At 49.1% G+C, this 16,751-nt stretch overlaps 1 protein-coding gene across 3 annotated transcripts in view; it reads left to right on the plus strand.

Moving 5' to 3' along the window:
• nup98 (nucleoporin 98 and 96 precursor) overlaps window positions 1–16,169 on the plus strand; it is a 76,749-nt gene extending 60,580 nt beyond the window's left edge. For all 3 annotated transcript variants that reach the window (XM_067985573.1, XM_067985574.1, XM_067985575.1), the window contains 7 exons: window positions 1,500–1,640; window positions 2,430–2,581; window positions 3,614–3,835; window positions 5,229–5,470; window positions 9,569–9,726; window positions 11,155–11,266; window positions 12,363–16,169. In XM_067985573.1, the coding sequence (XP_067841674.1) occupies window positions 1,500–1,640; window positions 2,430–2,581; window positions 3,614–3,835; window positions 5,229–5,470; window positions 9,569–9,726; window positions 11,155–11,266; window positions 12,363–12,577 (1,242 nt within the window). In that variant the 3' untranslated portion in view covers window positions 12,578–16,169. The remainder of the gene's footprint in view (window positions 1–1,499; window positions 1,641–2,429; window positions 2,582–3,613; window positions 3,836–5,228; window positions 5,471–9,568; window positions 9,727–11,154; window positions 11,267–12,362) is intronic.
• The last annotated feature ends 582 nt before the right edge of the window (window positions 16,170–16,751 follow it).

Here is a 16,751-nt window from a genome sequence, read left to right on the forward strand (position 1 = left end):
GGGGCTTGATGAAGAAGTTTGCAGGTGATACAAGAATTGGCCGTGTGGTTGATAGTGAGGAGGAAAGCTGTAGACTGCAGGAAGATATCAATGGACTGGTCAGGTGGACAGAAAAGTGGCAAATGGAATTCAATCCGGAGAAATGTGAGGTAATGCATTTGGGGAGGGCAAACAAGGCAAGGGAATACACAATAAATGGGAGGATACTGAAAGGTGTAGAGGAAGTGAGGGACCTTGGAGAGCATGTCCACAGATCCCTGAAGGTAGCAGGACAGGTAGATAAGGTGGTTAAGGCGGCATACGGGATACTTTCCTTTATTAGCCGAGACACACACTATAAGAGCAGGGAGGTTATGCTGGAACTGTATAAAACATTGGTTAGGCCACAGCTTGAGTACTGTGTACAGTTCTGGTCACCACATTACAGGAAAGATGTGATTGCACTGGAGAGGGTGCAGAGGAGATTTACGAGGATGTTGCCAGGGCTGGAGAATTTTAGCTGTGAGGAAAGATTGGATGAGCTGGGGTTGTTTTCTTTGGAACAAAGGAGGCTGAGGAGAGATTTAATTGAGGGGACTAGATAGAGTGGATAGGAAGGACCTATTGCCCTTAGCAGAGGGGTCAGTGACCAGGGGGCATAGATTTAAAGTAATTGGTTGAAGGATTAGAGGGGAGCTGAGGAGAAATGTTTTCACCCAGAGGGTGGTGGGGGTCTGGAACTCACTGCCTGAGAGGGTGGTAGAGGCAGAAACCCTCAACACATTTAAAAAGTACCTGGATGTGCACCTGGAGTGTCGTAACCCACAGGGCTACGGACCAAGAGCTGGAAAGTGGGATTAGGCTGGAAAGCTGTTTTTCAGCCAGCAGGGACAAGATGGGCCAAATGGCCTCCTCCTGTACCATAACTTTGTATGATTCTATGAAGGGATTAGATGAAGTAAATAAAGAGAAACTATTCCCATTGGCGGAAAGGTCGAGAACCAGAGGGGACACATTTAAGGTGATTGGCAAAAGAACCAAAGGCGACATGAGGAACTCTTTTATGTGGCGAGTTATTCCGATCTGGAATGCACTGCCTGATTCAGTAGTGGCTTTCAAAAAGGAATTGGATAAATACTTGAAGGGAAAAAATTTGCAGGCCTATGGGGAAAGAGCAGGGGAATGGGACTAACTGGATTGCTGTTTCAAAGAGCCGGCACAGGCTCGATGGGCTAAATGGCGGCCTCGTCCCATTCTATGATTCTGTTTACAGTGTTGGGCTTGGCTGTGGGATGAGTGGGTGGGTGGGCGTAATATCAGGCTAGACTGACGTGGAGGATAATGGATTGGGCTTGGCTGTGATGCACTCCATGCTAGAATAGCCTGCCAACACTTGCTGTGCGGCTCACATGACTATTGTCCAAACAGCGAGGTAACTGGGTGGGGGTGAGGGCCCCAGCGGGAGTCTGATTTCAGGATCGAATGTGTACGTTGCAGTTTGTTTCTTTTTATTTATGTAGGTGTGGAAATCGTTGGAGGGTTACGTTAACATCTGCTCACAGCTGGATTGGAAACGCTGCCTCGCTGTCCACCTTTGGTACATGCTGCCTCCCAGAGCCTCCATCGCTGATGCGCTCAATATGTACAGCAAAGCCTTTCAGGTAATGTTGACAGCACGTTTCAGGGAAATGGGAGAAAGAAACACGGTCAGCTTTCTGTTTGCATGAAAGAAAAGACGAGTATTACAATTCTGGGGCCAGTGCTCGATTCCCTGGTTACTGGTGTAGGTTGAACTCTTGTCTGTCTGTGGGACACCGGACCCCAGACAGTTTTGTTTCCTGTGTGTTTTTCTCTGTCTGTCTGCGCCAGACATCTGGGGCTGAGTAGAAGGAAAGAACTTGCGTTTCTATCGCACCTTTCACAGCTTCAAGACGTCCCAAAGCGATTCACAGCCAATGTAGGAAATGCAGCAGCCAATTTGTGGACAGCAAGATCCCACAAATAGCAATAATGACCAGATCATCTGTTTGTGATGTTAGTTGAGGGATAAATAATGGCCAGGACACTGGGGAGAACTCCCCTACTCTTCTTCGAAATAGTGCCATGGAATCTTTTACATTCACTTGAGAGGGCAGACAGGGCCTCTGTTTAATGTCTCATCCGAAAGACGGCACCTCTGACAGTGCAGCACTCCCTCAGTACTGACCCTCCGACGGTGCGGCGCTCCCTCAGTGCTGGAGTGACCTACTGACCCCACGACCTTCTGACTCGAGGCTGCCGTCCTCGTGGTGTGATAAATGACCAGGTCATCTGTCTTGGGTGTTGTTTGAGGGATAAATGATGGCCAGGACACCAGACAGTGTTTTTTTTTTTCCCCCCCTGGGGTTGAGGCGCGGGAGTGGAAAGAGACGAGCGGTTTCTGTCGTCTAAAGTTCCTGCTGAATTCACAGGGCAGCGAAGAAGTGGAGAAGTACGCCCGCTACCCACTGCCCCCCTATCTGGAGGATACTAATGTCGACCTGATCGGAGCCCCTGAGAGTGAAGAAGGAGAATCCCCTCAACAGGACATCTGTTACCATTTACTGAAGCTCTACAGTGACAGGTATGGGGACCCTCCGCAGTGAGAGTATTAGATCCTCAGACCAGGTACAGCCCACGTACACTCTACCCACCCATTTAACCTCCTCCCGCAGCCGGGACACTCTGTTCCCCATGCGTTGATCTGGAGGGAGGGAGGTTAATTTCCTCCTAACCGCAGTCTGCATCGGGATTTGTCACTAACCCAGTTATCCGGATTTCTTTGGCAGCGTTTTAATTTGGATCCTACTCCCGTGTATGGACAGACACGTGTCCACCTTCACTTCTCTGCCTGAGCAAAAGAGCTGCCTCCCCTCCCACACGGTCTGATGGACCTGCTGTGCATTTCCTCAGTTTGCCGATTCAGATTTCTGGTTTTATATTTAGCCCTAGGGGGATGGAATATGAAAGCAGGGAAGTCATGCTCCAACTGTACAGGGTGCTGGTGAGGCCACACCTGGAGTACTGCGTACAGTTCTGGTGCCCTTATTTAAGGAAGGACATACTTGCATTGGAGGCAGTTCAGAGAAGGTTCACTAGGTTGATTCCGGGTATGGAAGGGTTGTCTTATGAGGAAAGATTGAACAGGTTGGGTCTATACTCATTGGAGTTTAGAAGAATGAGGGGAGATCTTATTGAAACATACAAGATTCTGAGGGGACTCGATAGGGGAGATGCTGAGAGGATGTTACCCCTCATGGGGCAATCTAAAACTAGGGGGCATAGTCTCAGAATAAGGGGTCGCCCATTTAATATGGAAATGAGGAGGACTTTCTTCTCCCAGAGGGTCGTGAATCTTTGGAATTCTTTACCGCAAAAAGCTGTGGAGGCTGAGTCATTGAATACATTCAAGGCTGAGTTAGTCAAATTTGTGATCAGCAAGTGAGTCAAAGGATATGGGGAAAAGGCGGAAAAGTGGAGTTGAGATAAAAATCAGATCAGCCATGATCTCGTTAAATAGCGGAGCAGGCTCAAGGGGCCGAATGGCCTACTCCTGCTCCTATCTTTTATGGTCCCTAGTTCACTTGTTTTTCTTTCTTGTCCCTCCTCTCCACAGACACCACGAGCTGCATCCGCTGCTCAATCCCAGAACTGTGACCCCCGACCACTTGGATTACCGGCTGAGTTGGCACCTCTGGATGGTGCTTCAGGCGCTGAACTACACTCACCTGTCGGAGAAGCACCAGGCATTGGTGCACACCAGCTATGCTGCCCAGCTGGAGGGCGCCGGCCTCTGGGAGTGGGCTATCTTCGTCCTGCTTCACATTCCTGATGCTCAGTAAGTCACTCCCCGAGCACCAGTAATGGTACATTGGGACTCTCCCCTTTTTACGAAACGTGGGCAGATTTCCTTCAGGCACTGTGCGTCAGGGTGAAGTGGTCGTAAATTTGTACAACGCATTGGTTAGGTCACAGTTAGAGGACTGTGTGCGGCTTTAGGCACCTCACTATAGAAAGGGCGTTAAAACCAGAGAGCGTTCTGGAGTAAGTTCACCAGGGTGGGAAACTCTAGTTATGGGAAGAGACTTGGGATATTGGGACTATTTCCCCAGGAACAAAGAAGGCTGAGAGGACACGTAATCAAGGTTTTCAAAATGGCAAAGGGTTTTAATAGTGAATCGAGAAATACTCCACTGGTTGGGGAGTCGGTGATGAGGGATCATCGATTTAAAACAGTCACTGAGCGAATGAGGGGATAGGAGAAATATCTTTACTCAGAGGGGTGTTGGAGCATGGAATGCTTTGCCACAGAGAGTGGTTGAGGAAGAGAACATTGCATCTTATCAGGGAAATATAGTTATTATTTGAAGCAAAGATACAGGAATATGACACAGCGGGGCAGTGGGATCAGTTTGGGATTGATACAGGGCTGTGGGGAGAGAGGGGCAGTGGGATTAGTTTGGGATTGATACAGGGCTATGGGGAGAGAGTGGGGCAGTGGGATCAGTTTGGGATTGATACAGGGCTATGGGGAGAGAGTGGGGCAGTGGGATCAGTTTGGGATTGATACAGGGCTATGGGGAGAGAGTGGGGCAGTGGGATCAGTTTGGGGATTGATACAGGGCTATGGGGAGAGAGCGGGGCAGTGGGATCAGTTTGGGGATTGATACAGGGCTATGGGGAGAGAGTGGGGCAGTGGGATCAGTTTGGGATTGATACAGGGCTATGGGGAGAGAGTGGGGCAGTGGGATTAGTTTGGGATTGATACAGGGCTATGGGGAGAGAGCGGGGCAGTGGGATCAGTTTGGGGATTGATACAGGGCTATGGGGAGAGAGTGGGGCAGTGGGATCAGTTTGGGATTGATACAGGGCTATGGGGAGAGAGTGGGGCAGTGGGATTAGTTTGGGATTGATACAGGGCTATGAGGAGAGAGTGGGGCAGTGGGATTAGTTTGGGGATTGATACGGGGCTATGAGGAGAGAGTGGGGCAGTGGGATTAGTTTGGGATTGATACAGGGCTATGGGGAGAGAGTGGGGCAGTGGGATTTTAAACTCTGCCAGCAGGGGAACTCGCTAAGAGAACCTTGAACAGCCAGTAACTACTTGTGTGTGGTTCAGGGGATGAAGGTGTTTGGATGGTGCGGACTGCGGGCTCACTCCTTTCCCGGGACTTGGGTTGAGGCTTCGTCCTGTGCCAGAGGCAGGTGAACGAGCAGCTTTCTTCCTGCAGGCAGCGGGGGAGCGCAGTGCGGGAGCTGCTGAACCGACACTGCTCGCTGGAGGAGACGGACGAGCTGAAGGAGAAGGAGTTGTTCCTGCAGGAGCAGCTCGGCATCCCGGCACAATGGATCCACAACGCCAAGAGCCTGAGGGCGCACCGAGACGGCGATGTCCACAGGGAGGCACTGCACCTGATCGAGGCGGGTCACTGGAACACCTGTCACCGGCTGGTGATCAGGCACCTCGCGTCAGGTAACGGCAAACACCGAGAGATCTGGGGAAACACCCAGCAAGTCTGACAACAACTGCATTTATATAGCGCCTTTGACATAGTAAAACGTCCCGAGGTGCTTCACAGGAGCGTAATCAGACAAAATTTGACACCGAGCCACATAAGGAGATATTTTTTTTTATTCGTTCAGGTGACCAAAAGCTTGGTCAAAGAGATAGGAGCGTCTTAAAGGAGGAGAGAGGGGTTTAGGGAAGGAATTCCAGAGCTTAAGGTCGAGGCAGGTGAAGGCACGGCCACCAATGGTGGAGCGATTAAAATCGGGGGGGTGCGCAAGAGGCCAGAATTGGAGGAGCGCAGAGATCTCGGAGGGTTGTAGGGCTGGAGGAGGTTACAGAGATAGCGAGGGGAGAGGCCATGGAGGGATTTGCGCACAAGGATGAGAATTTTAAATTCGAGGTGTTGTCGGACCTGGAACCAATGTAGGTCAGCGAGCACAGGGGGTGATGGGAGAACGGGACTTGGTGCGAGTTAGGATACGGGCAGCAGAGTTTTGGAGGAGCTCAAATTTGGAAAAAGCAAAGTGTCCAACCCAACACTCTCAACCTGCTATATTATAAAAAGGATGTAAAGGCAGTGGAGAAAGTACAAAAAAGATTTACTAGGATGGTACCAGAACTGAGAGGTTATAACTATCAGGACAGACTGAACAGGCTGGGGCTCTTTTTCTCTAGAAAAAAGACTGAGGGGTGACCTGATCGAGGTCTTTAAGATTATGAAAGGGTTTGATAGGGTAGACGTGGAGAAGATGTTTCCACTTGTGGGGGAGAACTAGGGGCCATAAATAATCCAATAGGGAATTCAGGAGAAACTTCTTTACCCAGAGAGTGGTGAGAATGTGGAACTCGCTCCCACAAGGAGTGGTTGAGGTGAATAGTGTAGATACATTTAAGGGGAAGTGAAATAAACACATGAGGGAGAAAGGAATAGAAGGATATGGTGATAGGGTGAGATGAAGTAGGGAGGGAGGAGGCTCGTGTGGAGCATAAACACCAGCACGGACCCGTTGGGCCAAATGGCCTGTTTCTGTGCCGTAAATTCTATGTAATTCTGTAACCTTCCTCTGGGCTAGATATTAAATCACCTGCTTCTCTCTGTGGGTAACCCAGAAGCTGCCACTGCACATACCGTCCAGCCAGTCCACAACTCTGCTTGTCGTCTTTCCTGCGCAGTGACATAGAAACATAGAAAATAGCAGGAGTAGGCCATTCGGCCCTTCGAGCCTGCTCTGCCATTCAATATGATCATGGCTGATCCTCTATCTCAATACCATATTCCCGCTCTCTCCCCATACCCCTTGATGCCTTTTGTGTCCAGAAATCTATCTAGCTCCTTCTTAAATATATTCAGTGACTTGGCCTCCACAGCCTTCTGTAGTAGAGAATTCCACAGGTTCACCACCCTCTGAGTGAAGAAATTTCTCCTCATCTCAGTCCTAAATGGCCCACCCTGTATCCTGAGACTGTGACCCCTCGTTCTGGACCCCCAGCCAGGGGAAACATCCTCCCTGCATCCAGTCTGTCTCTAGCCCTGTCAGAATTTTATATGTTTCAATGAGCTCCCCTCTTATTCTTCTAAACTCGAGTGAATACAGGCCGAGTCGACCCAGTCTCTCCTCATACGACAGTCCTGCCATCCCAGGAATCAGTCTGATGAGCCTTCGCTGCATTCCCTCAATGGCAAGTATACCCTTTCTTAGCTAGGGAGACCAAAACTGCACACAATACTCCAGGTGTGGTCTCACCAAGCCCCTGTATAACTGCAGTAAGACATCCCTGCTCCTGTACTCAAATCCTCTTGCACTGAAGGACAACATACCATTTGCCTTCCTAACTGAAAGCAAACATTCAGGTGCAGCAAGCAGTGACTGGTGTACAAGGACACCCAGGTCCCTTTGTACATCAACATTCCCCAATCTGTCACCATTTAAATAATACTCTGCCTTTCTGTTTTTCCTTCCAAAGTGGATAACTTCACATTTATCCACATTATACTGCATCTCCCATGTATTTGCCCACTCACTCAACTTGTCTAAATCGCCTTGAAGCCTCTTTGCATCCTCCTTTGGATAGAGAGAAACTATTTCCGCTGGTTGGGGACTCTAGGAGTAGGGGGCACAGTCTAAAAATTAGAGCCAGACCTTTCAGGAGCGAGATTAGAAAACATTTCTACGCACAAAGGGTGGTAGAAGTTTGGAACTCTCTTCCGCAAACGGCAATTGATACTAGCTCAATTGCTAAATTTAAATGTGAGATAGATAGCTTTTTGGCAACCAAAGGTATTAAGGGATATGAGCCAAAGGCAGGTATATGGAGTTAGATCACAGATCAGCCATGATCTTATCAAATGGCGGAGCAGGCACGAGGGGCTGAATGGCCTACTCCTGTTCCTATGTTCCTCCTCACAACTCACAATCCCACCTAGTTTTGTGTCGTCAGCAAACTTGGAAATATTACATTTGGTTCCCTGATCCAAATCATTGATATATATTATGAATAGCTGGGGCCCAAGCACTGATCCCTGCGGTACCCCACTAGTCACCACCTGCCACCCTGACAAAGACCCATTTATTCCTACTCTGTTTCCTGTCTGTTAACCAATTTTCAATCCATGCCAGTATGTTACCCCCAATCCCATGTGCTTTAATTTTGCACACTAACCTCTTATGTGGGACTTTATCAAAGGCCTTCTGAAAATCCAAATAAACCACATCCACTGGTTCTCCCCTATCTGTTCTACCAGTTACATCCTCAAAAAAAAACTCCAGTAGGTTTGTCAAACATGATTTCCCTTTCATAAATCCATGTTGACTTTGTCTAATCCCGTTGATATTTTCTAAATGTCCTGTTATCACATCCTTTATACAACATCCCGTTATGGGTCAGAAATACCAATTGAGTGTCTGTGCACCGGGTGCTCATTGGGGTAAAGTTCTACCCCGTTCATCACCGTCTGTGGGAGTCTTAAATCGGGCTTACTTTCCTGAAAATATATCTCTTCGCACAGACCTACTGGCCAGAGGTTTGTGCTGGGGCACAGATTACCTGCTCATCTGGTTTCCATGTGAGCGGGAGGGGGGGTGGTGGGGGACGGTGATCTGTTTTGTTTCCGTCCTTGCCTCATTATGTACAAACTTCCAAAGTAGTTCGGCAAATAAAGAGGAGAATGAACGAACCTGAGTTTAAGTTCATGTCGTCGGGACGTCCCAACACGCTTCGAGCCAATTAATTACTTTTGAAGTGTGAATTGGAGCAAAGCAAGACCCTGCAGAGTTTCTCGAGACATGATGGGGGTGTTGTATAAATGCAAGGCTGTTTTTAACTGTGTGATGCTCATGTTTGTACACCGATACTGGACTAGCAATCCAGAGGTGGAGAGTTCAAATCCCATCAGGGCAAGTAGTGAAATTAAGGTCAGTAAATCTGGTAATTTGTGGGCTGGCACCAGATAAAATGATCATTTTAAAAACTGCCAGATTGTTGTAAAAATCCATCTGGTTCACTGATGTCCTTTTTAAAAAGTATTTGTTCTTGGGATGTGGGTAACACTGGCAAGGCTGCATTTATTGCCCATTCCTGGTTGCCCCGAAGGCATTAAGAGTCAACCACATAGTGTGGGACTGGAGTCACATGCAGGACAGACTGGACATGGGTGGTAGGTTCCTTTCACTGGAGGAGGGGAAGCTGTCAGGCCTACACGTGATTCCAGTCCCACACTGCGTGGCTTATCTTTCGGAAGAGAAGTTAAACCGAGGCCCCGTCTGCCCTCTCAGGTGGACGTAAAAGATCCCACAGCCACTATTTCGAAGCGCGGGGGATTTCTCCCCCCGTGTCCTGGCCAATATTTATCCCTCAACCAACATCACTAAAACAGATCGCATTGCTGTTTGTGGGAGTTTGCTGTGTGCAAATTGACTGCCGAGAATAAATATAAGGACTTAACTGTATCTGTGCGGGGTGTGGGGGGCGCCTTGAGGGACCTGGAGGGTCATAAGACTGTGGATCTGACCGAGTATCTAATCTCTGTTTTACTGATTGTTTTTTTTAACCCTCCTTCGCCAGACGCCATCATCAATGACAATTACAGCTACCTGAAGTACTTCCTGGGGAAGCTCGCTCTGCCGGAGTGCAGCTCACAGATACAGGACTGGGACACAGCCGGAGCCGTCTTCCTCGACTACATCCGCGTCATGGAAACGGTGCGGGGAATCGGGGATGAGGTGAGACCTGGCTGTGAGGGATGGAGGGTGTCTCTCGTCCCTGTGAGGACGACTGACCGGGGACACAGTGCAGTTCTTTCGATCAGCGAACCGTACAAACACAGTCACGGTGAGCAGGCAATTCTGCTTGGACAACAAGCAGAAAGTTTGCCTTTAACATCCGTGCTGGCTGCCCTTAATTAGCCCCCGTTCTTTTAAGCGAGTATAGCAGTCAATTTACGCACAGCAAGATCCCGTCTGCCAATGGGATGAATGGTTGGTTTTGTTTTTGCGGTTGGTTGTGGGGAGAATGAATGTTGGCCAGGACAACAGGTGAACAGCCCCCTGCTCTTCAGGTTTATGGCCATCCGAATGGCCAAACAGGTCTTCGGTTTAACGTCTCAGCCACTATATGTGGAACCTCTGACACCGCAGCACTGGAAAAATTAAGGGACACAATATGAAAGGGAATGCGGCAGTGTAGGTAGAAAGCTGGCTAAAGGACAGAAAAGAGATGTTAGTAATTAATGGATAGAAAGAACTTGTATTTCAATGTGTCCTAAAGCACTTTACAGCCAATGAAGTACTTTTTGAAGTGTAGTCACTGTTGTAATGTAGGAAATGTGGCAGCCAATGTGCACACAGCAAGATCCCACAAACAGCTATGAGATAATGACCAGGGTTCCCACGCCTGATTACTATCCACTGACTCCTGCTTAAAAAAAAATGCACAAGTATGGAGGGTAGGTTGTGATGATTCTTGTAGTTGAATAGCCCATTGGCTTTTGTAAGAGCACTAATCGAGCAAAGTCCCAGAGGGATTTGACATCTGTGCTCCAGTCTAGTACTGTGATGCTATGGTGAGCTATTTTCACTAAAGGTCCTGTGAGAGCTGTAAACACTGGAGCTCCCTCCATCCTGTGTTGGAAGATGGGTTCTGCAGCATTTCAATTTACCGCACAGGTCCCACGGGGTCAGTAGACTGGCACAGGTCTCCCTCAGCTCCTGGCCTGATTTGGAATTTTCTCATCCACCAGCACGGTGTTCTCATTTATAAACCAGGAGAGGCAAGTTATATCACCCCGCCCGGTGAGACGGGTCGCGTAGTCCCCGCGCCCGGTGAGACGGGTCGCGTAGTCCCCGCGCCCGGCGAGACGGGTCACGTAGTCCCCGCGCCCGGCGAGACGGGTCGGTCTCAAACTTTATCGGAACTGGAAAAGGCCTTTCGTCAACTCCATTTTCAGGTTTGACCCCCACCCCATGCTGCCTTCTCACCATATCCCTCAATCCAGGAATGCTTCTCTGGGACGTGCTGGTGCTGACTGCTTCAATGTCCTCCCCGGTCTCATCCTCTGGAAAGACCCCCAGAAATGGGGTTTGTTTCTTAGCGCAGTGAGTAAGCTCTGTGTATAGTTAACTGCCTGGCTTTTGTGTGTGTGCATTCTGTAGGTGGAGAGTCCGACCTATGAACTGGAGAGAATACACAGTGATGTGATGTCCCTGTGCGGCCGGATAGAGCTGATCGAGTGTCTCTCAGCCAAAGATCGACTGGCACAGTCTGGTACAAGTTTGACATCTTTATCTTTTTTATTCTTGCATGGGAACATAAAGAAAGACTTGTATTTATATCGTGCCTTTCACAACCTCAGGGTGTCCCAAAGTGCTTCACAGGCACTGAAGTACTTTTTTTTTAAGTGTATTCACTGTTGTAATAAATGTAATAACGTTTATTGGGAGTTTGGGCAGCGGCAGTTTCTCTGCGTTTAATAGGACGCTGGCTGATCTTTTTGAGCTTACAATGGCGTGACCCCCTCAAAGAAACTCTGCGTTCTTTGTATTTGCCAATTGATGATGCCGCCGACAGTCTGTACTCTCACCACTGACTGTACCGTAAACTCCGCCCTTCGCGCACCCTGTACGGGTCTGAGAGCAGTAGCTGGGGGCGCAGAAAAAAATTGTACAGCACATGAGACGACCGTTCGGCCCATCGTGCCTGTGCTGGCTCTTTGAATAAGCTAGCCATCCAATTAGTCCCAATTAACCTTGTTCTCTTTGAATTACATCAAATGTACAGCACAGAAACAGGCCATTTGGCCCATCAGGTCCATGCTGGTGTTTATGCTCCACACGAGCCTCCTCCCTCCCTACTTCATCTCACCCTATCACCATATCCTTCTATTCCTTTCTCCCTCATGTGTTTATCTGACTTCCCCTTAAATGTATCTATACTATTCACCTCAACTACTCCTCGTGGGAGCGAGTTCCACATTCTCACCACTCTCTGGGTAAAGAAGTTTCTCCTGAATTCCCTATTGGATTTATTAGTGACTATCTTATATTTATGGTCCCCAGTTCTGGTCTCCCCCACAAGTGGGAACATCTTCTCCACGTCTACCCTATCAAAACCTTTCATAATCTTAAAGACCTCGATCAGGTCACCCCTCAGTCTTCCCTTTTCTAGAGAAAAGAGCCCCAGCCTGTTCAATCTTTCCTGATGGGTCTAACACTCAGTTCTGGTATCACCCTTGAGTGGAGACGGGCATCACACAGGTGGGGAGAGGGGTGGCTCTGATCATTTCTACTGGTGGTTGTCACGTCGCAGTAATGTTGCTTTTTGCCGATTTGCTTCTGACCTTTATTTCTCCCTCTTCCCCCAGACATGGCCAAGCAGATAGCCAACATGCTGCGCACGGTGCTGGGGATGCAGCACAGCGCTGACTCGCCTGGAGACCGCGCGCACAGCCTCCAGCACGTCCCTCTATGCCTCCTCGCCCCTCACATCCGGAAGCTGCCCATGCCGGAGGACTACGCCCTGGAGGAGCTGCGCAGCCTGACCCACACCTACCTGCGGGAGCTGATCGTCGCCCCCTAGCCGCCACCCCCCTCCGCCCGCGTCCCGTCCCGCGGAGTGGGGGGGGGGGGAACGGTTCTCTTCACGGCCCAATTCCGGGCCCGCCTGTACTCTTCCCTCGAGCAAAATTCCTCCTACAAACCAAAAGGAGAACTCTACCGCAAGACCCGAGTCTTTGGGTGGGCGCTGTCACAAGGAGCCACTGGGACCTTTTTAAACAGAGAGGCAGCTTCCTGGATAAGTGGGGACTATATCCTGTTTAACGGAAAGTTACGAGGTGCCGTCGAGCTCGCATGTTGGTGGGACTTTATCTCTCTTTTTTTAATTTAATAATTCTGTGAAGTGACTTACAATGTAGATGAGAGCTCAGCAACGATCTGCCCACTTGTCTATACTGGGGACTGATTTGCTTAAAGCGATCTGGTTAAACAAGACGTCAATAGAGAGGGGTCAAACTGACAAACTTTGTCTTTTAAACCGTGCTTTGTGCAGCTGCAAGATCTGACTATCAGTTCATCGGTGGGACACAGAGGATCGCTCGGTGCTAGACACCCGACTGCAGCTAAATGGCACTAGCGGGCGGGCTGCCTGCCTACGCAGTGACACCCCCCACCCTCCCCTCTCTAGTGGGAGGAGATGGTGTACCACTGGTCTAGGAGGGGTGAAGACAAATATGCTGCTTTGGGGCTTGGTTTAATCACAAAAGTACAATTTTAACACGTGCTCGAGATCTGAGAACAGTTTAGATTTGCTCGCTGTAAAATGCAGCTTTCAAAAAAAAACCTGATGTCCCGTCGATCGAATGTGTGGGTCTGTTCAGTGGACGTGTGTGTGTGTGTGTGTGTGTGTGTGTGTGTGTGTGTGGGAGCTACTCTTCCTTGGCATTTATCTCTACTTCTGGATGCTGGGGTCTGTCTTGAGCAGTTTGACCTACTGTAGTTTCTAATTCCATTGTAATGTTTTAGCACGGATTCCCTCTGATTTTAGATCTGTTTTATATCCCAGCCAGGGAGCGGGAAACGGATTCCCCAGACCTCTGTCTCCGTTACTGGTCCTGAGCAAAAAACAGCGGTGACATTTTTCAAGTAACATACAATATTGGTCTTAATTTTTTTTATGCAATCTACGAGGCGTCTTCCTCCCTCGCCCCAGTCAGATCCAGAGTTTCTAAACTCGCTCCCCCAGCACTGCAGTGGTATCAGAATGCTGCATGTGTTGAGGAGAGAGAAGCAACCTAACCCCATCGCCAGTCAGAGTGGAGGAAACTTGACGTCTCCGTTCTTCCCCCGTGCCGTCTGTCCAAGGGAGGAGAACCCAAGGTGGTTTGGTTTATCCTGGATCCAGTCTGGGCGATATTGGGTGGGCTGTGTTTTTTTTTTAAAAGAACAGTTTGTGTGAACTCCTCCTCTGAATTCTTCCCAGTGGGTGAGGAGGGGAGGCAGAAGGTGAGTACTGTGGAATATTGAAATTGAGAGTGTTGGGGTGGAGTCGGACTGAGTCGGACTGAGGCTGGAGGAATCGATCGTCTCTCCAGCTCTGAGGGCATTTTTGGGCCTGGGTCTTTCGAGAGACGACAGGAGCCCAGAGCTGATTAAATCCGCACCGTTTACCTGCAAAAGCTTTTGAGTCAAGCGTAATGCATGTTAAACAGACTGAGCTCGAATAATATTTGCACAACCGCCTCCAGCATTTGACCACAGCAAGTGAACAGGTTTAGAAACAGGCTCCCTCCCCAAACCCGGGTCTAAACTGGAGGGAAACTAAACGGGCTGAGAACACTGGAGCAGTGTGTGTGATCTGCCAGTGTCGAGATTAACTGGATTGGCTGCGAGGTTTATAAACCCCATCCTCCTCACTCCAATCAAAATTAATCTTTCCTTTTTTTTGGTTTGAAAACTGGAATTCAGGTGCCTGCCAAATAAAGAGGCTCCTTCAGATCTGGTCACTCTCCACAGGGGGCGGAGGGGAAACCACAAGGTTTTCTGTGATCTCCAAACTCTTGTTCTTTTCCTTCCTCATCCTACGACGTTCTGGTGCCTTGTCGCTGCTGGGTGCGCGGTCCCGATCCTTACGCTGCAGGGTCCCGATCCTCCAACCCCTCTCTGCCGAGATAACCCAAGACCGCAGCAGGGGAGGGGACAGTGCTAGACTCACCTTGGTACCTCTGCATTGGGGGGGGCGGGGGGAGATCGCTACCTGATGATTTGAGTGTGGTCCCCTCTCCCCTTCCTGCTGACAGTGACGAACAGGCTGTTGGGCAGAGGGCGGTCAGCACCTGAGGAACTGAAAGTGTCAATTGTTGCAGTGAGGGGAGTGAAGAAACCTGGTGTGAGTGGTTTGCTAACATCATGACATTTAACAGCAGAATGGGCATATTGGGACCTAATTAAACTTTTTTACATTTAAATAGTGGGGACAGTGACCCCCTCCCTCCGGGGGAACTTTTTATGGCTTCTTTTTTGTTTGGTCAGGTGGAGGGGAGAAAGAGAGAACTTTTGTTTCCCCGCTCCAACCACCCCCACCCCCAATTGTAAATACCCCTGGAGTCAAACCCCAGCCACATCCACATCCACGTTTTGGCAGCGACTAAAGCCGAGAAAGGTCTGTTAAATGGGGAGTGGGACACACACACATGAACTGCAAAAGCGGCAAGCCAAAGAGAGAGCGATTGTGTGCCTTTAAATAACACGGCAGCTCTGTGGACAAACAGCACTGGGATAACTGGGGACTAACGGGAGGAGAGAGAGAAAGGGAGGGAAAATATCGAGGTTACATTTTTGTTGGCCTTTGCAGAAATTAGGGGCAGCAATGAATTAATTAGTCCTGAATCTCCTCGGTGTGTGTTCTTGCTCTCTCTCCCTCTGTAATTGTCATGGGGCAAATTTCTGCTGGACTGAGTGAGACTTGCCAATGTGGCAGCTTCACTTCTAAACCGAAATAGTCCCCGCTTCAACTCTGCTGTCAAATTACCCAGGTCCAGCCTTGGTTGGCAGAGGGAAGGGAGTTAAGAGAGAGAGAAGATTCAGCCCAGGGCTTCCCGGTCGTGCCCCCCGCCCCGAGAGGCCGGGATGAGCACAGCATCGGACCATGGCTGCGATGCTGACTGTTGGGTTGCTTGCTGGTGAAAATTGGGGTGTCTTGGGGGCGCTGGCGTGGCCCAGTGCTGGACCCCCACAGATCAGGAGCTGGGGGCCAGCTCGCAGAGGTCAGTCCAATTAACAAATGAGAATATTCCTTCCTGTGCATAGTGTGGTTCATGTGCCGGTGTCTGCCTGTGTATGTTTGTGTCTGTCTGTGTGGGGCAGTGTCTGTCTGTGTGGGGCAGTGTCTGTCTGTCTGTGTGGGGTGGGGGGAAAGTTATTCAACCAGCAGGATAGAGAATCCCAATGTCCCCAGATATTTTATAACTCAGTCCGATATTAGTTCTGGATTTAGCCTTTCGTTGCCACGGTCTAAATGAGCACCGCCATCACCCCCTGTCTCGGGACATCCCAGCTCCTGTTCTGATGATTGGTGTGTATCTGCCGGGTGCCTTGTTTAAAGGTTGCGTGGTTTAAAAGATGTGTATTAAAAAGTTTTTTATTAAAAATTATGAATAAAGTAAATTCTCATAGATTGTTAAGTGTTCTTTTTAAAAAGTTTTGTGTGGGGAGGGGGATATACATTATTTTTAAAAATAAATGTGCAAATTTCAATGGAGACTGCTGGAGCAGTCATTGTGTGAGTGCATGGTTATTTGTTCTTGTGTGAATGCAATGGAGTGAAAGGCCATTTGGCCCATCGAGCTTGCCCTCTGCACTGGGCACTGACTGCACACCCTTCAGCCTAGTCTCCTATTTATATGGTGTCTTAATTCATCTGGCAAATATCACCACCTCAATGTCCCAAAGCTCTTTACAGCCAATGAAGTACTTTTTGAAGTGTAGTCACTGTTGTAATGTAGGCAATGTGGCAGCTGATTTGCACACAGCAAGATCCCAGGAACAGCAATGAGATAATGACCAGACAATCTGGTTTAGTGATGTTGGTTGAGGGATAAATATTGGCCCCAGGACACCAGGGAGAACTCCCCTACTCTCCCTGGAGATGGAATCATGGGATCTTTATCATAAATTGAGGCCTTGTCTTACTGTGCAATGGCCCAAGGACAGGAGTCTATTTAACCAGTTCAGTCATTCAATTAGATCATGGATAA

Source organism: Heptranchias perlo, chromosome 6 (assembly GCF_035084215.1).
Source record: "Heptranchias perlo isolate sHepPer1 chromosome 6, sHepPer1.hap1, whole genome shotgun sequence".
Classification (NCBI taxonomy): Eukaryota; Metazoa; Chordata; class Chondrichthyes; order Hexanchiformes; family Hexanchidae; genus Heptranchias; species Heptranchias perlo.